Source organism: Macrotis lagotis, chromosome 5 (genome assembly GCF_037893015.1).
Source record: "Macrotis lagotis isolate mMagLag1 chromosome 5, bilby.v1.9.chrom.fasta, whole genome shotgun sequence".
Classification (NCBI taxonomy): Eukaryota; Metazoa; Chordata; class Mammalia; order Peramelemorphia; family Peramelidae; genus Macrotis; species Macrotis lagotis.
This window is the reverse complement of record NC_133662.1, coordinates 171,009,769-171,034,381: the sequence shown is the minus strand read 5'-3', so window position 1 is coordinate 171,034,381 and position 24,613 is coordinate 171,009,769. Positions and strand designations below refer to the sequence as shown.

The window sequence follows — 24,613 nt, the reverse complement described above, 5'->3', positions numbered from 1 at the left end:
GCATTTTCCTCTCTAATTTTGCAGATAAGGAAATTGAGGCAAAAGAGGGTTAAGTGACTTGCCTAGGGTCTCACAGCTAATAAGTGTAACTCAACTGAAGCTACTCTTTCCAAAATCAATAGTTTGATTGCCAAATGAGATGGTCTTTTTTCTCCATTGTTCCTCATCCTTCTTAACCTCTGTAACTTTTCAGACTGCTAACTACCTAACTCTCTCTTCCTGGATACTTCCCTTCTTTTTTTCAGTTTTTGATACACTACCCTTTCCTCTAGACCTGGTTCTCCTACCTGTCTGTGCTCAATGTCATCTCTATCATATCCCAATTGTAGGTAAGCCCTATGGGTTTAATAATCACTTCTCTCCAGATGACTCCTCAGTCTCTATTCCTAACCCATCTCTCTGAGGTGTTCCAGTTTCACATCACCAACCATCTACTCGACATTACAAACTATGTCCTCCAGGCATCTCCAAGTTCATCCTCTATCAAATCCATTTTTCTTCTATGGTTTGCTTTTGAGGGCACCACCATCCTTCCAGTTTCTCAGTCTCACAACCTTGAAGCCATCCCTGACTCATAATTATATCATATCCAATTAATTGTCAAGTCTTGTCAAACCTACCTCCATGGTATCTTTGACATCAGATCCTTCTCTCTACTCACTCAGGTGCCATCCTACTTCAGACTCTTACCACTCCTCACTCTAGCCAAGACTACTAGCAAGAGCTTTCTAAAATGGTCACTTCATCTCTAAGTCCAAGTCTTTTTTTGCTCCTAACTATTCTCAATATAGCTGCTTTTTAAAGTCTAATCATTTAACTGTTCAATATACTCAGCAATTCCTATTACTTCCAGGATCCAATAACAACTTCTCTGTTGGACATTTAAAAATCTTTCACAATCTCCCACCTACCTTTTCAGCTTCCCTTTACACATTTACACATTCCACAATACAGCTTAACTGACCTCTTGTCTCTATGCCCTCCCTATTCAAATGTTATCTTAGAATCCCTATTCATTCCAAGAGGCCTTTCCTGATCCCCATTCCCACTCCCTAGTTGCTAGTGCCTCCCCCAAATTATCTTGTATTTATTTTTTATTTAGTTAAATTACATAGTACCTCCCCTAACACCACCTAGCTCCTTAACAGAAGAGACAGTTTTTTGTTTTATCCCCAGCAGATAATATAATGGCTAGTATACAGGAGGAACTTAATATTCGTGATTTATGGATTATAGTTATAGATTCTTGAAGAAAAGGCTTAATATTTATCATCTGGCCTGTTCTATTGGGAGTTCATGTTGAAGAGAGTAAAGAGCTTAGATCATGGGCCTTTAAAATTGCATTTTTGTATGGTTCATGCCAGTAATTTTGACTGGAGTAGCATAGTATTTAATAACTTTCTATTGCAATGATATTATTATTACCCAAAAGAGTTAAACCATTTTTCAGAGGTACCTAACTTCTTCAAGGCATGATTTATGAATTTAAAAGGAACTTCCCCTCCCCACTCTCAATTTAAAGGAACCATGCAGCCGGTTCTAATCAACATTCTTTATTAGACCTTCAAGATTTTCAATTTCATTGGTCACCAGATTCACATTCAATGCTTTCCCCCACTGGCAAGAACTGCCCGATTTTATAATAACCTGAAAAATCATCTTCAATAACCTTGGGCCACCTCCACACCAGCAGGAGGCACAGGAAAAATTCTTTGGTCCAGTAATTCAACAATATTTTTTCCACAAATTTAAAAGAATTATATAAAATAGCTGGCATCCACAGCCAAGTTTACCTCACTGGAATTATTAGAGCTCTGAGGCAGATGAGTTCCAGGAAATCCATGGTTGCCACTTGAATCAAAAATCTAAAATGAGATTAAATATATTCAAAAAAATAATAAGAGAAAAGGGGAGGACAGAAGAAAGTTAAGTTAAAGAGTTCTCTGTTATCTCATACATCATATCAATCAAAGTGGGTATTTATCAAGTATGGATAAGCACTAAAACCATTTTTGAATGTAATTTATTGTACCCCAATTTTTATTTATTTTAAAAATCCCTATTGCCTCAACTCATATCAAGATAAGCAAGAATGTTAACATAGTCTAAAATTTGTTGCTAATTCTTTTAAAAAGAAAACTGATGGAGAAAAGCAAAAGGAAAAGGCATTGAAATTGGGAATTTTTCAATATTATAGGCAAACTAGAAGATCAAGAAGTAGTTTATCAGATTTATGGAAAGGGAAGCAGTTTATGACTAAGGAAGAGATGGAGAACATCATTAAAAACAAACTAGATGATTTTGATTATATTAAATTAAAAAAATTTGCACAAACAAAATCACTGTAAACAAGATCAAAAGAAATGTAGTAAACTGGGAAACAATCTTTACAACTAGTATTTCTGACAAAGGGCTCATTTCTAAAATAAACAGAAAACTGAGTCAAATTTTTAAAAAAGTCATTCCCCAATTGACAAATGGTCAATGGATATGCAAAGGCAATTTACAGATGAGGAGATCAAAGCAATCATTAGTCATATGAAAAACTGCTCTAAATCATTACTTATTATAGAAATGCAAATTAAAGCATCTCTGAAGTATTATCTCACGCCTCTTAAACTGGTCAATATAACCAGAAAGGACAATGATCATTGTTGGAAGGGTTGTGGGAAATCTGGGACACTATTATACTGTTGGTAGAGCTGTGAACTCATCCAACCTTTCTGGAGAGCAGTCTAGAACTATGCCCAAAGGATAAGAAAAATGTGCATACCCTTTGATCCAGCAATACCACTACTGGGTCTATACCCTGAAGGGATTATGAAAAAGGGTAAAAACATCACTTGTACAAAAATATTCATAGCAGCCCTTTTGTGGTGGCAAAAATTGGAAATCAAGTAAATGTCCTTCAACTGGGGAATAGCTTAGTAAACTGTGGTATATGTATGTCATGGAACACTATTGTTCTATTAGAAACCAGGAGGGATGGGAATTTGGGGAAGCCTGGAGGAATTTGCATGAACTGCTGCTGAGTGAGATGAGCAGAACCATAAAAACACTGTACACCCTAACAGCAACATGGGGGTGATGTTCAACCTTGATGGACTTGCTCATTCTATCAGTGCAACAATCAGGGACAGTTTGGGGTTGTCTGCGATGGAGAAAAACATCTGTATCTAGAGAAGGAACTGTGAAGTTTGAACAAAGACCAAGGACTATTACCTTTAATTTAGAAAAAAAAAATATCTTATTGTCTGATCTCTTCTACTTTATGTTTCTTCTTTAAGGATATGATTTCTCTCTCATCACATTTAATTTGGATGAATATATATATACCATGGAAACAATGTAAAGACTGGTAAATTGCCTTCTATGGGGGGTGGGGGAAGAGAAGTAAGATTAGGGGGAAAATTGTATGACGCAAAATAAATAAAATCTTTTAAAAACATAAAAAAGAAAAATATGGGAATTTTCCCCTATATTACTTATATATTAGTTACAAATAAATGTCAAAAGTAATTTAAAGGAAACCAAAAAACTTTTTTTATGTGTATGCCTTAGAGGGAAAAATTCATATACACACACACATATATTTGATACTTTAATGTTATATTGTAATCTCATTCTTAATTTATAGTGAGAATTATGAATGAGTCATTAGGTACCAAAGGTTTTATGTACTTCTAAACACACACACACACACACACACACACACACACACACAAAACCCCAGAGCCCTCACTGAGTAACTAAAAATTGTGCTTATTTTGCTATTATTCCTCAGATAGTAAGACATTTACCTGAGTTATGGATGGCCTTTTGTCTTTCCCTTTTCTTGCCAAAGTGTCCAGTCCTTTCAGTGATGAAAACAATCCCTTCTTACTTTGTCCTTGCTGTGTTAATGATAATGTTCGTTTCCGGAGAGCTGATTCATCTCTGGAACATATCTAAATGAAAACATGTTTCTTTTTAAAAATATTACTTGGGAATTATTTGTGTGGCAGAAAGAAGTAACCATCCCGCAGGTGTTCATTCTTTTTGTTACAAATACTGATTTTCTGATCAACAAGTCAAAGCCATAGTTTCATTTCATATCTTAACACTACACAAGAAGAAACAAGCCAGTTGAGGCATAGCAAGCTCAATGATTAAGAAAACAACTCAATGGTTCCCAAACTGAACTTATGTTAAGTAGTGTCTATTCAAATACAAGTGATCTCAGAAAACCCAGAGGGGCTTTCAGCAGTCCCAGGAAAAACAATCTTTACTTAGTCATGAAATTATTTATATAATCATTGCCAATTCCCAGGGATTACATCTTCTTGCTAATATGAAGTGGAATGAAGAGAACAGGGGAGCAAGCAAAACATTTCAACGAGTCCACCTCTATTAAGAGGACTCTAAGTAAAAGAAAGCATCAAAAGATAGATAAATTAAGAACATAACCTCTTTCTTCAAATGTTTGAGGAGATTTCAGAGGAATGTGGGAAGACATATGAACTGCACAGTAAAGTGAGCAGAACCAGGAAAACAAATTTACACCACAACAAAAAACACTTTTGAATGACTTCAAGACTGATCCAAGGAATGATCAGTGATGATTCCAGAGGACCAATCATGAAAAATATTACCTATCTCCTGACTAAGAGGTGGTGGACTCAAAATATAGATAAGACATACATAGGAATTGCTATCTATATTTGTTACATTTTTCAAGGGTTGAAGAGGAGGAATAGAGAAAAACAAATGCTTGATACTGGGGAAAAATAAAACTCAATTTAAAAAAGGTTTGAAGGATCTTCCTGTATAATAGAGATTATATTGATTCTAATTAGTTCCCCAAAAAGAAAAATAAAGACAAAGAATGGGAGGTAACAAGGAGGATGATTTTTGCTCAGTATTAGCTGAGCAATAAATAAAATAGATTGCCTGGAGATATAATGATTTCCCTGACATCTGAGGTCAATAGGATTCAATTCAATTTAAAAAGTAGCTGCATTAAATATTTGCTATGTGCAGTAGTAATACAAAGAGAAAACCAAAGCATTATCTGCTCCCAAGGAGCTTACATTCTATGTGCAAGATACATACAAAGCAATTCCCATTGGTAGGCACTAAGAAAGGCTTCCACTAGGAAGGGGTATTTCAGCCAAGTTTTGAAGGATTAAGAGAGTATCATAAGTAGTCAGCTGTAAGGGATGTGTTCAAGACCATCAAGATTAACCCTTCTACTACCCACAGGCCACAGAGGTTGGGAAATTGCATAGCTGGGTCTTTAAGAGGAGGGTCTAGAACTCTAGATGTTCATTTATCAAGAATCTATCAAGTATCAGTGGAATTAGAGAGCTTCAGTTTTCCATTTGCCTCTGGACTGCAAATACTCAACCTCTTTCTTGAACTTACCAATGCATGGAAGGAAGAAACTGATAAGATGCCCAATCTACCCAGCGCCAGTTTAGAAGGACGACTCGTGGCAGCAAGGAGACTCTTGGGATTTGGTAACTCTCCACCTTGTAGACTGGCCAAATAGCAGCGCATCCTGAAGAGATCCATGTGAAATTTCTCTAAATTCTGCTCCCACTGCTGGATCTATTTAAGCAACAACAACAAAAGGACAATTAAAACAAAAAAGTCTTCATGGGCTGGATTGAAAATTTGATCTCTTTCATGAACTGAGGAAAAATTAGTTTCAGCTGGAAGTGCCTGGTTTAAATTAGTTTTCCCTGTTTGTCCTACCTTTAACCCCTCCTGCTGAAATGCATTTGGTCATACAGTTCTGCAACTTATCAAAGACAGCTGAAAAGAAAACAGCTGGTGGTCTTAAACATAGTGACCTGTCTTAAAGCTGGTGGTCTTTAAACATAGTGACCTGTCTAAAGGAGCACCACCTTTGGAGATTTCCATCATTCTAAAATAATCCTAACTTTAAGACAGATCTTACAATTTTCAAATTTTTAAGCCAATTGCTTCACATTATTTCCTTTCACACTACTATCCTTTGATTCTAAACTGTACTTACTTGACTGCAAGGAAGCAGATGCACAACTAAATGAAAGCAATATTTCTAACTTTCCAATCCTTTTCATTCCAGGAAAATGATTCAAATCAACAAAAAGCAAATGGGTTTCAGGAACAAAGATAATTAGGGGATTTACTCCTATTATTAGCACATTCTCTGCCTAAGTGCTATCTGTATATCTGAATAAAATTATAAGCACATACAATTCTTTGCCTACCGGAGTATCATGTGTACTTTTGTAAACATGATGTAAACAATTCAAATGCTCTTATGCATCTCTTTCCTTGTAGCCACCTCAAGCAGCTTTCTAATGCAAGGATTAAACTAATTTAGAGAAAAAGTAGCTGAAGAAAGAGTAACTTGCTAAAACACAGAATTAAAACAGGATAGAAGCTAAAATTCAAATACCGTTAAGGACAACCCCAGGCACATGGATCAGAAGTCTTCAATAAATGTGTATCATTTGACTCAAACCAAGAAGTCTTGTCACTTAATAGTTAATTATTACATTTCATAGAACTTGCTGTCCTCCTTTATGGACTGCCAGATAAGTGCCGTTTAGCTGCTTAAAGGTTTAGTACAATACACTGAACATGACATATGTAGCTAGCCTTTCCTCTGATTAATTATCTTCCAGGATAGAGGAAAGTATAAGCTAGCTAAAGAGAAACAGGGCCTTTAATGCAGTTATTAGATGGGGGAAGGTAGAATGTCCAGAACCCCCAAAGGCAAACTTATATTATAGATTTCCCTTAGAAAAATGAAAAACTCCACTTAGTAAATACATATCTAATATTTTTAAAAGGCTGCCAACTATTTAGTTTTTGCCATTATGACTTTTTTGTTTCGAGAAATATCACTTAATCTCAAGGAAAGTGAAACTAAAAAAAGAAACAAACACCAAGACACATTCATGAACAAGAGACAATATAATATTTTGTCTTTCTTTCCTGCTTTATGGGGGGGGGGGGTAAAGCATTGAGGATAAGTGACTTGCCCAAGGTCTTAAAGCTCTTAAGTATCAATATCTGAAGTCAAATATGAACTCAGGTCCTCCTGATTCCAGGGCCAGTGGAGGGGTAGCTTCCCCTTCCCTTCCCTTCCCTGTTTTAAATTTTATCCTCTCTAATTTTTTTAATGTATTAATGTAAAATTAATACTTTGGTATTTATCCTAACAAAATTTTTGCAGTGTGAATATATAAAATAAACTATTTCCAGAGTGACTCAATACCACCTTCTTTGTAATATATATGGTGGGGGTTTTTTTAGGCAATTAATAGTTCAATGACTTGGCCAGGGTCATATAGCTAATAAGTCTGAGGCTGGATTTAAACTCAGTTCTTCTTGACTACAGGACTATCCACTGCACCATCTGGATGACACTTTCTTATTCTTGGAGTTCTAGTAGAGTTTAAATGTTAAAATAATGTCCATTTAAGACAAATTGCTTTTTTTATGACCAATGATTCAGAATTAAGGGAACAAGCTCCTCAGTGAGCTTAGGAATGGACACCAAATAATCCTGAATGTACTAATACACATAACACCACTTTTACTAGTATCATCTGGCAGTGAATCTAGCAAGGAATTCCTGGAGATTGTCTTATATTATAGAAAACAAATGCCTGGAATCAAATGACCTGAACCAATACTAGCTTGCTTTTCCTTTTTCTCTAAACACTGGTAATCAGTCTATGTCTTTGTATTTTAAAGACTAAGACTGGAAAATCAAGGTATTAAGTAAAGGTGAAATCAACTTTTAACTAAAGTAAACAAAAAAATTGAATATATATATATATATATATATATTCATAAATATTGGATATATCCAAAGTAAAGGAGAGGGAAAATATTAGTCTGCTGCTAAAAATTCTAACTAAATAAAAAGGAGAGCTGACAAACATTCTAACAAGACAAAATTTCTTTGGAAAATATTTTCTACCAATTGGTCATTTTACCAAAGCGTTTGGTCATTAACCATTATTACCACATTGTCTCATTGTCTATCCCTAGTTGATCATAAGCTTTTGCCCTTTTGGCAGATGGGATAATTTATCCAATATTTTCCAAACACCAAAATCTACAGAGAGTCAGCCATACAGTACTAGCGTATAACCAAAAGTTCAGAAAGTATGTTTGGGCATCATCTAGAAATATGTAGAAGTATTTTCAAATCCAAGTTCCAAGTTCATCATGTAAGTGGTACCCTTCACTAAGAAAATCCAATATATAAAAATATGAGCTAAGAGATTAACAAGGAAATTTTATTAAAAGTCATGTGTGTTGAAGATATATATATATATATACATATATATATATATATATAATCTATATCAGATTACACACTGTCAGGAGGAGGGGGGAGGGAAGGAAAGGAGACAGAAAAATGTGGAACTCAAAATCTTACAAAAAAGAATGTTGATAACTATCTTTACATGAGATTGGAAAAAATAAAATTAAAAAAATTCATGTGTGTACTCATTAGTTTTATTTTAAATAGCAAACAAAATATTAATACAAATTCTACACTGCCAGTCCTGCCACTACTGAATTAGGAATAATGGTTAGAAAACATTGTGCTCTGCAGGGGCAGCTAGGTGCAGTGGATGGAGCAACTGTCCTTGAGTCAGGAGGACCCAAGTTTGGATCCAGCCCCAGATTAGGAGCTTAACCCCATTACCTACAGGTAAAAATAAATGGCAGCTAGAGAGAAGGAAGAAGAACTTTTCAGATGCTTCAAGAAAGGGAGTTCCTCAAGCTCCCCAGAAGAATATAGATACAAGTTAAGATCACCTTGTACCTGTTTGTCCTTATTTCCTCTATTTCTTTTACTCTGAGGTATACAAGTTGAGTAAATTAATAAAAACTTTCACTTATAAATATTTAGTGGATATGGTTTATGGGGTATAAACTTAGATACAACTTTTTTCATGTTTCTGAAATATGCATAAAATCACCTCAACCCTGAATATACTCCAGAAAGTTATATGAAGATCAGACATATCTATTGAATTTCTGCCCAACATCAAAACTCCCTAGATGAATATGGTTAGGCTCCATCTCTCAGACCCCATGTAGAGTATCTGTATTCTATTCAGTTCTGGGAATTCTCATTTTAAGGAGGACATACATATGCTGCAGAGTAGCCAGAGAAAGAAGAGTCTCAAGTCCATATACCATGTACAAAAGGACTGAAGAAACCATTAATTGTGTAACCTGAAGAAGGAAAGACTCAGGAAAGCCAAGATAGCCATCTTTAAGTGTCTAAAGGGCAACAACTCACAAAGGATTACATTGGTTCTGCTTAGCATCAAAGAACAGAAATAGGATTCATCAATGAGTAGAAGTTCCAAAGAGGAAAATTAAGGCCAAATATAAGAAAAATTTTCCAGAGAATTCAAGAAGTCCAAAAAGTGAATCCTTCTGTCTCGAAAAGTAGTAGTTTTCTTTCATTGGAAGTCTTCAGACAAATGCTAGGTGAGCATTTTTCAAGTGTGTTGTAGAAGATATGCAGCTTTGGCCAATAAGGTCCTTCTGAATTTATCATTCTTTGAATGTCTTACAAGCATTTAAGGGTTGACTGTATATTAGGAGATGAAACAAAAACAAATCTCTCAAAGATCTTAAATTCTGTCAAGGAATTCAACATGTGCAGATGAAAGTATATAGTAAATGTAAAACCATAGAATAGGGAGCAGCTAAGTGGCTCCGTGGATAGAGCACCAGCCCTGGAGTCAGAAGTACCTGAGTTCAAATCCGGCCTCAGACAATAATTACCCAGCTGTGTGGTCTTGGGCAAGCCACTTAACCCCATTACCTTGCAAAAAACTAAAAATAAAAAATAAAAAAACTATAAAATAGTTAAAAATAACATGGATATAGTTAGTGAAGGAGAACATTAACAGCTGGGGTAATGAAGGAAAGGCATCATGTAGAAAGAGAGGCTTGACCTGAATCTGGGAGAAAGTGAGGGATTTCACATGATCTGGGCATGCCAGGACTGGGGGACAGCCAGGGGGAAAAGCACAAAAGGTGCAGGAATGTTATATGTGAGGAAATAGAGAAGAGAGAAGACAGTTTGGATGACTGCAGAGTACAGGGAAAGCTGTCAAGTATAATGAGGCTACAAAGGGAAGTTATAGACCAAATTGTGAAGAATTTAAAAAATCAAACAGGATTTATATTTTATTCTATGGCACATAGGGAACCACTGATGTTTATTGAGTAGGGGGGTAACATGGTCAGGTCAGTTTTCAGTGCTTTGGCAGCTCTTTGGAGAATAAATTGGACTGAGGAGAGATGTGAGGCAAAGAGATCAATTAGGTGTAATTGATAGGAGAGAGGTGGGAAGGACCTGAACTAAGGTGGTTAGCTAGGTGTATAGAGAAAAGGAGTCAGACTATATGAGTAAGTAGAGAGATTCCTCAACTGAGCTTTTCCAACATTATACTCCAAATAACTTTAAAATAATGGTTCAATCAAGTAAATGTCCTTCAGTTGGGGAATGGCTTAGCAAACTGTGGTATATGTATGTCATGGAACACTATTGTTCTATTAGAAACCAGGAGGGACAGGATTTCAGGGAAACCTGGAGGGATTTGCATGAACTGATGCTGAGTGAGATGAGCAGAACCAGAAAAACACTGTACACCCTAACAGCAACATGGGAGTGATGTTCATCCTTGAAGGACTCGCTCATTCCATCAGTGCAACAATCGGGAACAATATTGGGTTGTCTGCAAAGGAGAGTACCATCTGTATCCAGATAAGGAGCTGTGGAGTTTGAACAAAGTGCAAGGACTATTCCCTTTAATTTAGGAAAAAACCCAGATATCTTATTGTCTGATCTTGTTACCTCTGAGACTTCTCTTCTCTACTTTAAGGATCTGATTTCTCTCTCATCACACCCAATTTGGATCAAGGTACAACATGGAAACAAAGTAAAGACTGACAGAGTGCTTTCCGTGGGGGGTGGGGGGAGGGAAGCAAGATTGGAGGGAAAATTGTAAAACTCAATATCTTTAATAAAAATAAATTTTAAAAAATAAAATAACGGTTCAAGTCAAATTCTGGAGTGGCAGAGCCAACAAAAGAGCAGATCCATGAATTCTTCCAGCCCAAGGCAACATAGGTCAGAAAGAGATAGATATCTGTGACAAGAAGGTAGATGCAGATCCAAAATCCATGTGGATGAACTATCAGTTCTGGGACCAGGTGGGGGTAATGGAAGCAGCAGCAGCTTCAGGACCTCTCAAACAAGAGACTAAAGGGACCTGGTAACTGGTTAGAAAGAGATTCCAGGTTATTACTGCACTAAGCCTTGGATGCAGGATGACCAGATGCTGTTTGATGTCTCCCTTGCCTCTACCCATTTCTGGGCCAAAATTCAAGGGCAGAGAACAGCACTTTCAGTCAGGAGGGAGTGGAAGTCATGAGGGGTGGTATCACTTTTGGCCCTCCCCAGGAATCAGGGGGTATCCTTTAAGCTTCCAAAGGAGGAAGGTACCCAAGATGAATTAATGATTATAATCTCAAGAGAAAAGAGGCCCCTCCTGGATAAGGATGTAAACAAGAGAGCAGTGATTACTCCCCAAATCAAACCTCCTCTGGAAGTATAAAAATCTTTCAAACCCCCAGATACAGCTCTGAAAAAAAAAAGCCTGAAGCTTGAGGGAGAGAGAGCACCACCCCAAATCTCATTATAGGAACAGAACCCAACATTAGCATAAAGTCCTAAATCAAGAAATAGGGTAGGAAATGACCAAACAACAAAAAATAAACTAACCTTAAAAAGCTACTACAAAGACTATAGTTTTGGAAATATTAATACACAAACTCAGAAGGAAAAATGAAGTCAAAAGCTAAAATTCAACAAGAATTCTTGAAAGCTAAAAAAATATTTTCAGAATTAAATGAGCGATAGAAAAAATAGGTAAGAAATAAAAGCAAAAGAAGAAAATTATAAATAGAAAATAGATTGATATTAAGAGGCACAAAAAAATTAAAGAAAAGTAACACTTTAAGGGGGCAGCTGTGTGGTGCAGTGGATAGAGTACCAGCCCTTGAGTCAGGAAGACCTGAGTTCAAATCTTTCCTCAGACATTTAATTACCCTAATTGTGTGACCTTGGGCACGCTGTTTAACCCCACTGCCTTGGGGAAAAAAAAAAGCAAAAAAAAATATCACTTTAAAAAACAGAATTGGCCAAATGGAAAAAAAAATATTCACTGAAGGAAAAAAAATACTCCTTAAAAAGGAGAATTGGCCAAATGGGAAAAGAAGTATGATTATAAGTTCACTGAAAAAAATGATTTAAAATATTTTTAGAGAAGAGGCAAGATATGAGAATTGTGGGGTAAAAAAAAATTTGCCACCTAAGAATGTTTATAGGAAAAATGGGGATTTGAGGATATTTCCAAGGTGATAACTGGAAGACTGAAAGAATGATGCTTGATGCTATCTTCAAATAAATAGAGCAGTTCAACCAGTAATATTCTACCATTCATTTGGCTAAGGGGCAGTTAGGATCATCAATATGGAGGAAGGGACATTAAGCAGGCCTTTAGTCTAACCCCCAAATGTGACAAAATGAGAAAACCAACAAAGGTGAAATAATTTAACCAATGGCCCAAAGTAGAAGAAACCCGATTCCTCTGATTCTAATGGTTGGTTTTTTCTTTTTCTATCTTTTTCTCTCTCTCGTCATACTTAAGATTTCATGGAACACTAAAAGTCTTATCCTTTGAATTAAATATTTTAAAATACTATCAGGTGATTTAAATAGCTTGAGGATGAAAAGCAGATGTTACTAAGTTCTCTCGTACTGCCAGAAAAGATGTTCTATAAGTTCAAATACATTGTTCAAGCTTTAAAATGAATTGCTTCTGAATGGGATACCCTCACTTTCAGAGCAGCCAAAATCCCATCAGCAGCCCTTCATTGAGGGCTCCAGTTCCTTCTGCATATAATTCTGGGTCCCTTTCCAATTTCTTAATGAATCATACTTACTTTTAAAAACAAAATGAAACCAGAAAAGAGCAATTTACCTCTTTAAGAGAAGAAAGTTTTACAAAGACATTTAGACAGTTGTTAATATCACCTAAAATTCTTATTGATTCATTTTTGCAAGTATTTATCATAAAAGGAAAAGAAAGCAGTAGCTGGATTCAATTTTAACAACTATTCCCCATTTTGGACTTCAAAAGGCACCCTCCACATGAAAAGACTACAGGGATCTGGACCTCATTGGATATGCCCAAATTAAAGTTGCATCATCTTGCAACAAAAAAATACCAGAAAACTGCTGGAAATAGAAAATCTAAAAAATACTTTAGGAAAGCAGAATACTGTATAACGACATGAAGCACATTTATTCTTATTAGTATTTTGGACAGGGATGGGGGCAAAATATGTATTACTGCCAATGACCTTCCTACCCAAAGCTTTCAAGAACCCTCAGTTCAAAGCCTTAATCATACAAAATGCAGTATTTTGTAATAAATGCAGCCATTTTTAGCCTATGAATGACTATAATTGAGGACCCTGAAGAAAGGCATAATATAAATAAAAGTAAATTCAAAAGTGGAGATTTGGAAATGTTAAGTGCATGATAACTTTCTGCTCTTTTTGAAAAGTTTTAAAAAGTAGATGAGGGAGAATTTCACATTTAAAGACTATTTGAGAGTACATGAATCCTTATTGGTCTTAATTTGCAAAGGCTTTTGCTTTTGTAGTTTCACATAAAATTCCTCTTAGAAGAAAACCCCCATAAAAGTAATTTTAAGCATGTGCCTGTTTTTGTCCTTAATATGTTGAACTCAGAGTGCCTGCAAATAAAAAGCAAATACAGTCTTACAACCATCTGGCCAATAATTTAAATATAATGAGCATAGAAAATGTTATCCATTTTATCCATATGAAAGTTTTTTGTGCAAACATTTTTAAAATAGTAGGAAAAAACTGCATAAATGATGCTTAGATTATGTTCAGGTGGCATTAATTTAAATGGCTTTACTAAATAAATATTAAAAAAGTGCGGAGGAAGGGAGGTAGAAATAGGGAAGAGCAGGGATCTAACAAGATATTTTAAAACACAACAGAGTTGCCAACAAATGAAAAAAGATAACCTGAAATTACTTCCTTTAGTTTACTAAAGGACTTTCAGGACAGTGGCAATTGGATTCCCCTATGAGTAGGTGGGTATAAAAGCAATTTTTTCAACCCAATTAGGGAAATTCATCCACAGATAATAGCAAAATTTGTAAATTGCTAAGGAGAACACATACACAAAAGTATGTTTAGAAATTATAAGCAGAAAAAAAAATGAATGGTGGTCAGTATTTTGAGCAAACAGGAAGACAACAAATAGCTAGACTCACAAAGCCTCCTCTAGACTGTGCCTTACTCCATGAGAATCACAGGGTCATAGATTTGGAACAGGAAGGGACTTTAAAAGTTTTCTTATACTATCTTCTCATTTAAAGAGAAGGAAACTGAAACCTAAGACTTGTCCAGTGTCATAAAAAGCCAATAGGAGGGTTAGGATTTGGAGACAGATCCTTTGATTCCACAGCAAAACTGTGGTTGAAGGAACTTAATAAACTAGTCTGAAAGGATTAAAGCTAAAGATTGGAAAAAATGAAGACTTAGAGCAGACATGAAAACATTCTTCAAATATCTGGAGGTCAGTGATGGGAAAGGAACATGAAGATTTTTCTACTTGGCCCAAATGCTCACAAGGACAAATTTCCTAGCAATTAGAATTAGTGGTCTCAAAATGGAACAGTAATGAAACTTGAATCACTAACAGTGTTCAAGCAGATATGGAAGTCATAAAAAAGGAGTTTAGGCACTCTTGCATCAAGTAGATACTGGGTCCAAAAAAGCCCTAAGACCCCTTCTAACTGAGATCTATCCTAAAACTCTCTAGAGAGGATTCTTCAAGTAGAACCTAGGTTTACCTGCTAACGTTTAGACAAGAGAGTTAAGATAGCTTTTTTTTTAATTGATTTTAAGCTGGAATTTTTAAAGGGAATTTACTGAGCAACCTGAAAATTCTGACAAAGCTCAATTCCTCCTGTAGATTATTTTTTTTATAATCTGAATTTAACTATTGGCTACCCTGAGCTTAGTACAGTGTAAGCAAATAAAGGCACTTGTTTTTTTCTCCTTTTCATTATCTTTTGTATTTGTCTATGCTCCCAAGTCACTTTGTCACATAACCAGGCAGATAGATATGTCTATAAACAAATTCACTAAGGTATTATGATACTGCCTCAGGATGTGAATATTTTCCAGATGTAAGCTGGCCTGGCTTCCTTTCATTACCTACATGGGAGAGATAAACAAATACAACAATATGAATTACATTGCTTTTTTTTTCTCTTGGTGTTAGTGACGGTGTCCTGGCTAAGCTTCAAAAGAGATAATTGTCTTCTACTACCCTCCCTTATATTTCCCATATTTCAGGTATGTCTACTTTACTCCCTACAAAACCCCATCTGTTCCTTGCCCTCATAAAACAAATTCCATATTTTGCTCTAGGGATGCTTTGATTTAGCGTGAAATTAAATATTTATTATAATACATTTTTAAAGTTTCTCAGCATAATACTAACTCTTGCTCCCTTTTAATGGATGTCTCCCAAGGCCCTTTCTTAGGGTCTCTACTTTCTTTTTTCCCTATTCCTACTTCTTCATAGCCCTCTCCTGTTCCTAGGGGTTCAATTATCACTGCTATACAGATGAAACTTAAATCAATATATGCAATCCTCATATTACCTCCAAGCTACTATCTTGTAGTAACTATAAGAGATAAAATAAGGAGCAGCAGACTGAAGCAGCATGAATGAATACAGCCCTGTTTGGATGGCCTGTCAGCATTTCCAATCAACATATCAAATTGGAATTCATCATCATTCCCTCAAAATCTGCTTCTCCTCTCCATTTGTCTTTCTGTCAAGGCATGGCCACTTTCTCAATCACACATGCTCAAAGCACTTAAGTCTTCTCTCTTCTTCAAGTCCTACACCTACTCTTCCAATCAATAAGCCAAGTCCTATCAATTCTACCTATGCCAGATCTCTTGCATCTAGTCCCTTCTTTCTACATGTATGGTATTCTCACCTCCTACCCTCCAGACTGTTGTTTTTGATTTTAGGCTTTTCTCCAACTTTTCTCTCACATAGCTGTGAAAACAAACTGCTGAATTGTAAAGGCATATCACTTCCCTGCTCAAAAAATCTTTACTCTCTAAAAGATTCTTCTTGGTCTGCCACTTAAGGTCCTACACAGTTTGGTTTATTCCAAACTTCCAGTCTATATTACATTATTCATCTAATTCCCACTAAATTCCACTCAAACAGGATATTAGCCACTCCAAGCTCAACTTAATCTCTATTGCATTCATATAGGTAGTCCAAATGGTTAGAATTAATTGCTTCCTCATTTCTGCTTGTTGACAGCCTTTTCTTTCTCAAGGTTCATTGCAGGTACCACTTCATTCCTGAAGTTCATAATAAAAACTCTCTTTCTTGATCTCTTTCCCCCATTACATTCCACTTTTCCTCAGTAGCATAGCAGATAAACCTCTAAAAATGAGAATAATAATAGAACCTACCTTAAAGTATTATATAAATGATGGTTATTTGGATGATGATGATGATGACGATGATGATAAAATTTACCCTTGTAGAAATCCTCCTCAATACCTTTTTTTTAGGTTTTCATAAGGCAAACAGGGTTAAGTGGCATGCCCAAGGCCACACAGCTAGGTAACTATTAAGTGTCTGAGACCAGATTTGAACCCAGGTACTCCTGACTCCAGGGCTAGTGCTTTATCCACTACGCTGCCCTCCTCAATACTTTTCAAAGTGAATTTAAAATTTTTCAATACAAAGTTATAGTTTTATGAATTCTAGTCCTAGGCTCTCAACATTTCACAGAATCATATATTTATAGTTTTATTATATATTTTTATAACTGAGAAGTGATTTAGCAATACTTTTTAAATAATGAATGATATATCTTTGAATTATTCATTTTTCTGATTTTACTATCTGAACTGCGGCTCTTTTAAATTAACCCTCCTTCCCTCCCTATGCCTTCTTGGGTAGAATTGATCTGCTGTGTCACACTGGATTCTCCCTAGATATCTGCGCTTCTCTTGACCTTAGGGGCTCTGGCTCCCTGGATCTTTGAAGTTCAGAATTCTGAATCTTCAGGGTCCTTTTTGGTGTCTCATGAGAGAGCCCTAGAGATTGGACTGTCCTGGCCTGAGGACTGACTGAGGTATTTATCTAGTCTGGTTAACACTTTGCTCACTGCTCACTTATCATTCTCTAGGGCTTCCAAGATACCCACCTTGGGGTTTTCTACCCACCCCAAGACTTTTTTAGGAGACTCATCTGTTCTTTCTGCCCCTGTACAACAAAGTTCTAGATTGTAGTGTAATTGTCAGAAAAGGCTTTCATGTAGGAGTAGGAAAGACAGCTAAGGGTGACTTTTTAAAGAGTTCTGAGATGGAAGATGTCATTGCAGTTTCTTACTGCATTTCCTAATCATTATAATGATCAAACTCAGGGATTTGCAGGAATGAAGAGAAGTTAGTAGGCTGCCATTGGTTCAGACAATTGGTTGGAAATCTACAAATTTACTTTCTAAACAACAGCCCCCAAAATGAGCATATGTGGCCAGATGTAGCAGAGGTGGTCTGATTAGAGAAGAACAGAGAAGAACTCTCACCTCCTTATTTCCTGAAACTAGGCCTTTCTTAAGGCCATTACCTTGGCTTTCTTGGCTACAAAGTCAGTCCACACCAATGAGTCATAATGACTCTGCAGGCACTTAAATTCAGTGATCTTTTTCAGACAAACTGCTGTCTTTTTTCTATCCTGTGCTTCTGATTGGTTGTTTTTTCAACTCATGTTAAGATTACATTTATCCCTATTAAATTTCAACTTGCTAAATTCAATCCGATGTTCTAGTCTTTCAAGACTTTTGGGGATTTTGACTTTGACAGTGAGTGTGTTAGCTATCTCTCCTGTTTCATGGTTTAACAAGAGGTTTGCTGTTATGTATTGGAAATATTTATGTTATCAGATTGCAAAACTGCTATTCCTGGTTGAATGGGAAAACAATAAACACCCTAGACTACTTTTTCTTTTTTGTCACCTAAGTTCTACACTGATTTTTTTACCCCACCCCCACCCCCACCCCCAGTTTTTCTAATTTACTGTATCTTTTTTTTCCCCGGGAGAACAAGCAGCTATTTTGCCCTCAGAGCATGTAGCTTCCTCCTCTCCAGAAATAGCTTCAAATCTATTTTTTAGCTCTAAGTGCATAATGTTCTTTCTATCCTCTCATCTTCTGTGTGATTGATATTCCTTTACTCTCCAACCTCCCAACAAAGGTCAAGTTTCACAGCCTGGATTATTGAACAAGGATTTTAGCTCATATTCTCACCAACTTCTCTGCTATCACCTGTGTACACTGTCATCAAATTAACTTCCTTAAAAACTAGATTCAAATCTCTCCTCTGTTCAAAATCTTTCATTGATTCCTCATTACCTACAGAATATAATCCAAACTTTTTAGTCTGACATTATAATTCAAACTATCTTTTGAAGTTAATCCCCTCACTACTTTAACAAAACCAAACCTTCTAACTAGATAAGCTAGCCTCATCTTTCCTACCTGTCCACCCCTATGTTTATAGTTTTTAGATTTTCAAAATTTAAGTAATTAATAATTCTCTCTCAATCCTCATATTGTTTATCTAGTAATCAACCAAAACAGGTCAAATGTCAGATAGAAATCATCCTTTTAATACAACTTTATCTGCATTGGAAGTCAAGAGTATATCGAATGCCACTGTTAGTAAAGATGTGATTGAACACATCACTTCACTTGGGCTAGATGACATCTTAGGCCGCCTTCTGCCAGAGTCTTTTACTTTGTGCTGTAATTTCTATCATATGATTTAAGGAATGTCAGCACCAAAGGAGATGAATAAGGAAAGAAGGAACACATATGACTAGAGAGTTAGAAAGATTTCTACTAGACTTTTCCAGCATTGCACAATAACCTTATGTTTCAACAGCATAAAACAAATTTATGGCATCAATTCAGCAATTTGCTATGGCAAGAGTTCCTTATCTGAACTATCAACCCCTGGGAAACAAAGTTACTGTGAGAATTTTTAAAATTTACACAAGTACAAAGTATAGTAATATTAAGCTCTAAAAAATATAGTTCAATATAAAACATACATCTCTAAAGTTAATAGATGCTTTAATTAATAAAATATAATTCATTGAGTGTTGCTGAACTCCTAATATTTATGTCACCAGTGTCACTTTTTTGTCTCAAACAAAAAATAATAGTACTACTTCTATGTTACATGATGCTCTACAAAATGTTTTTTCATGTTGTTCATTTTTTCTTTCACAATCAAAAGGTTGAGAAATTTTGGTCTAGAACATTGCTGGAAATATTTTTTTAATTGCTTCAAAAGTCCATAGTGATAGTTACTCCAAAGATGTAAAACAGTCTTATAAGTTTAAATGACAAGAGTAGCAGAAAAGTTCCTTTGAAACTACTTCAAGGGGGTGGCTAGGTGGCCCTTTATATAAGACTATAGATTCAAGTCATTTTCTTCACAACCCCCTGATATCATAGACAATTCTTTCATGCTGGTAAGAAATATAGATAGGTGGTGCAGTGGATAGAGTACCAGCCCTGGAGTCAAGAGTACATCCAGTCTCAGATACTTAATAATAACCTAGCTGTGTGGCCTTGGGCAAGCCATTTAACCCCATTGCCTTGCAAAAAAAAAAATCTAAAAAAAACAAAACTACTTCAAGAATGATTGTAAATATCTAATCTCCAAGACTAAAATATGATTCAAATTGGCCCTTTATGTAATTTTCAAAGGAAGAAAACCAAGCTATTGATACTCTTGAAAAAAATGCTTTAAATCACTAATGATTAGGGAAATATGAATTGAAACAATTCTACTTCCCACCAATCAACTTAACAAAAGCGACAAAAATAAGGGAAAATGGGAAATCTTACAGGGACTGCAAGAAAAACAGGAACATTAATATACAGTTGGGAGAGCTGGGAATTGATTCAGCCATATTGGAGAGCAATTTGGAACTGCTTATTTCCCAAAGATCAAATCCTTTGGCTCAGATCCCATGAAACTTAGACTAAAGAAATCAAGAAGAAAGAGATCCATAGGTACAAAAATTATTATAATAGCTCTTTTCTTATGGCAAAGAATTGAAAACAAAGAATAGTTAGAAATTGATCAAAATAGTGAAATAAGAATGTTTATGAAATGATTTTAAGTGAGGTAAGCAGAATTGTGACAATTTATATAAAAAACAACACTGTAAAAATATATAACTTCAAAAAATTTAAATACTCTGATTAATATAATGACTAATTTTGATTCCAGAGAATTAAAGACTAAGCATGCTACTCATCTCCTGATTAAAAAGGTGATGAACTCAAGGTAAAGACTGAGAAATAGGGGCGGCTAGGTGGCAAAGTAGATAAAGCACTGGCCTTGGAGTCAGGAGTGCCTGGGTTCAAATCTGTGGTCTCAGACACTTAATAAATTACCTAGCTGTGTGGCCTTGGGCAAGCCACTTAACCCCATTTGCCTTGCAAAAAACCTAAAAAAAAAGAGATAGAGAGAGAGAGAGAGAGAAAGAAAAGACTGAGAAATACAGTTTTGAATATGGACAGTGTGAGAATATAATTTACTTGAGTATGCATATTTGCTTCTTATTTTTGGTAGGGAAGAGGTAGGAGAAAGAAAATAAATACCTGTTGAATCAAAAATAATTTTAAGAAAGAAGTAGGAGTAAGTACCCCAAAACTTATTAGTCCTACCTGATTTTCTATGGCTTTTCGGTTCTTGGGGTCACTAACCACAGATAGCTGCAGCTCAGCCATTTTTTTCATCTTGCTGTCCATATCGATCTTTTGGAGTAGATTTTTGGTCTGATTTTTTAACAACCGGACCGTGTCTTCTTTTCCATGTTTCTTTGCAAAAAGAGAGGCACAGGCAGAGTGTATGGCAGTTACCCAGTTTTCCAGGTCAGTCTGGCTAGTTGCCTGAAAAATCAGAAAATAGCAAGAAAAATCAGTTAATGAAAGGCACTCCCCCCAAAGCAACATGTGGTAGTTTTCCTCTTTGAGAGGTACTGTCAGCAAGTAATATGCCTGATTTTTATGATCTAATAATAATAATAAAAAGAACAGCAACAATACATATGGATTACCCCAGGCCTTCTGCTTTCTTTAACTTGTGAGATTATCAGAAGAGCTTTGGAATATGTCAGAAGCACAATGTTTGTTAAATGAAACTGTCAAAAGTCCTGATATTATTGATGTTCTTTCCTTTCTCCAAGTTATTAGGAAGATTATAGACATGGAAAATATTTCCCAAAGTAAAGGGGCAAGGAACCCCTTTCCCCCTTCCCCCATCCTAACCTAGTCCTCCAGTCTTGAGTATTCTAGGTCTTCTTGAAAAATTAAGCCCATAAATAATTTTCTTATTTTACTCTTGACTTTACTTATTCCACTTTATTTATTATTCACCTCTCAAGTGAATGTTATTTCCCTTTTGCTCTCTCACTTTTAAATGTAAAATATTGTATTGTAAAAGGTCTCATTTCCTTTTTTTTTTCTTTTGCTTAGTAGGATTTCTGCATTCCCTTAAATACCTTACAATGTAAAGAGCCAGCAGTACCTGGAAAAGGTAGACATCTCCAAAGGAGTTGCTGAGGCAGAATACATTTTCCTTCTTGGGATGTTCAGGGACAGACTGCACTACACTATCTTCCGCAAAAAGAGCACATCTTGGTGAACTACTCTGATCCATGGAATTTCTCCCATATGTCTCATAGAACAACAGGGTACATCCTGTCAAAGAAAGAAGCAAAATGAATTCCCTATTCCATAACTTCAAGCTCTCTCAAAGAATTTAAACACAATAAAATAAGAAGGGCAGATAAAGAGAGAAAAAGTCAAAGGTTATGTGTAGGGAGGGATAAGTGTGAGGGTCTTTGAGGGTGTAGTGGGGTACAGAGTGTATAGAAATTTTGATCATCATAACACACAAACTAGAAAAGGAATGTCTTTTTAAATTTGAGATATAAAAATATAAAAACATTAGCTAAAGGATCAACTTAAATGATTTCCAATTTGTATAAAGTTAAATTTCTAAAAAATATTTTATTTTCAAGTGGGCTATTAATTAGCCTATATTAACAAGGTATTGCCAAGTTGAGTTACCTGTATTAATTAAGAACAAAAATAAAAACAAAACCATCCCGGGTCATGTGGTATCTTCTCCAAGTTGCTGATTTTTTAAAAATCTGGAATAAAATGCTTTGCTTCAATGTATCACACCCTTTATGAATTCCCAAATAAACCCTTCACATTGAGCCATTATCTCCCAAACTATTAAGGAAACAAATATAAAAACAACTTCATCAATTAAATTTAGAAAGCACCCAATTAGTTTCTTCCCAGAAAAGATAAGAATCAAGGAAAGAAGTGCTCCTCATGTCTGTAACTATAATTCATGGTAATGAATTGAGACAAGAAGCAAATGTGCCACCACAAGGCAAGCTTTTCACAAGTCCGGCTTGTTTTGATAAAAAAAAAAAAAAAAAAAAAAAAAAAAAACCTTTGCTCCATTATATCTTAATGTTTAGTGCATTCCATGCACTCAATGTATACTCTAATAACTGCAAAGATAATTGCTTCCCAAATTGAAGAGAAGCACAAAAGAATCAAACTCCAATAGAAAATCATTAAACTAAAACATTTTGCTAAGTTTAAAATATAGAATCAATATGGAATATTTATTACCATAATTTTTTTTAAATCAAGAGGTTAATATAAATGCTGTCAGATTTTAATGGAATTCTGAATCTTTTTTAAAAGTTATACTGTTCTGGGATGGCTAGGTGGCCCTGGAGTCAGGAGTACCTGAGTTCAAATCTAAACTCAGACACTTAATTACCTTAGCTGTGTGGCTTTGGGCAAGCCACTTAACCCCACTGCCTTGAGAAAAACCTAAAAAAAAAAAAAAGTTATAACACTCCTTGCTAGAATTGGCTTTAAAATGGGGTACCATAATGCAAACTTATCTAATTAAAACTAACTCTTAGACAGGGGAAAGATGACTATAAAGAAATATGAGCAGCTCCATTAACTAAAAAAAAAAAAAGTCAATGTTCCTAATCTTTCATCTTTTTTTTCCCTCCCAAAATAGTGATCCCTTCAGTTACTGTTGCCTTAACAAAGGACACAACCATTAGCTTTCCATCATATCCTCACTCTTACAAACCCCACAATATCAGACATAGTTTTCATAGAACATCTGTTCAATTTCATAAAGCAAGCTTTTATACATTGAATCCTAATATTGCTTTATCTACAACTTTTCAAGAAAAGGAACTACTTGTACACAGAAGTAAAATTAGAAACAGTACTATAAAAAGCAATACCAGGAATTTTTCACTATGAGATTACTTCCACCAAGATGATTATGAGAGAGAAAGAATGGGAATGTATTTAACCTTTAAAGTGTATTCATTAGAATGAAGACAGGTGGGGGGGACAAAATACTGATCCTTATAAGCACAGGAGTGGCTTATGACATCTGTAATTTCAAACCTGTAACATGGTCATAAAACTTGCACATCAGTACCTCTCTCCAAAAGAATTATTTTCAATCCATTTATTTAGATACTTCGTAGGCACAAAGAGTTGCCTGACTTATTCTCTCTCTCTCTCTCTCTCTCTCTCTCTCTCTCTCTCTCTCTCTCTCTCTCTCTCTCTCTCCAAATACACTATACACACATATATATTTACAGAATATATAGATGTTTTTATCTACCTCTTCACATATAGACATCTTATTCAAAAATAATCTTGAAAAGTTAGCTTCAAATTTAACTTATGCTAAAAAATCAGGTATGTTGAACTTGACACATTGTTTAAAATCCACACAGAAAAAAAGGTTATGTTGGCAAAAACATCTTTATCACATGCTTTTCCCCTTGCTGAAAGAATATTTGATAATATTTTAGGCTTACAAAGCTCCCTTCATCATAGAATCTAATGTTTCACAAATAAGCATTGGGAAACTTCAAATCTAAATAGTATTAATTGTCTCGCCTACTGCCAGAAACAATGAGGTATCATCACCCAGAGCTGTATTCAGTAACCAGAAGTCCCTGGTCTGTGTTCAAATCTTCAGTTTGCTCTTTCTTTGTAATAAGTCACAAAGATAAAGCTTTACAGAGGACATTCATGCTAGTGATAATTGTAAGATATTAGAATAAGATATTATTTCCTTGGGCTAATTCATTTTAGAAAATGAAGGAAAGTTTTACCCATTGTTGGATGGCTTTGTGGATAGTTGAGACAAGTTTTTAGTCTGAAAGTTCACAGCAGGTACATTAATATTGACATACTAAAACCAGAACAAAGTTGGAAAGAAGTGATGGCCTTTGCCTCATACTGGCTGCAGATATAATTCACTTTTCTGCCTTTCCCAAAGTGAT

At 35.4% G+C, this 24,613-nt stretch overlaps 1 protein-coding gene across 20 annotated transcripts in view; it reads right to left on the bottom strand.

Annotated features, from left to right (window-relative positions):
• Nucleotides 1-24,613, bottom strand: part of TIAM2 (TIAM Rac1 associated GEF 2) — a 338,837-nt gene that overhangs the window by 99,398 nt on the left and 214,826 nt on the right. For all 20 annotated transcript variants that reach the window (XM_074187889.1, XM_074187894.1, XM_074187883.1 and 17 more), the window contains 5 exons: nt 21,784-21,956; nt 20,922-21,146; nt 5,404-5,589; nt 3,801-3,947; nt 1,794-1,865 (listed from right to left, as the gene is read on the bottom strand). In XM_074187889.1, the coding sequence (XP_074043990.1) occupies nt 1,794-1,865; nt 3,801-3,947; nt 5,404-5,589; nt 20,922-21,146; nt 21,784-21,956 (803 nt within the window). The remainder of the gene's footprint in view (nt 1-1,793; nt 1,866-3,800; nt 3,948-5,403; nt 5,590-20,921; nt 21,147-21,783; nt 21,957-24,613) is intronic.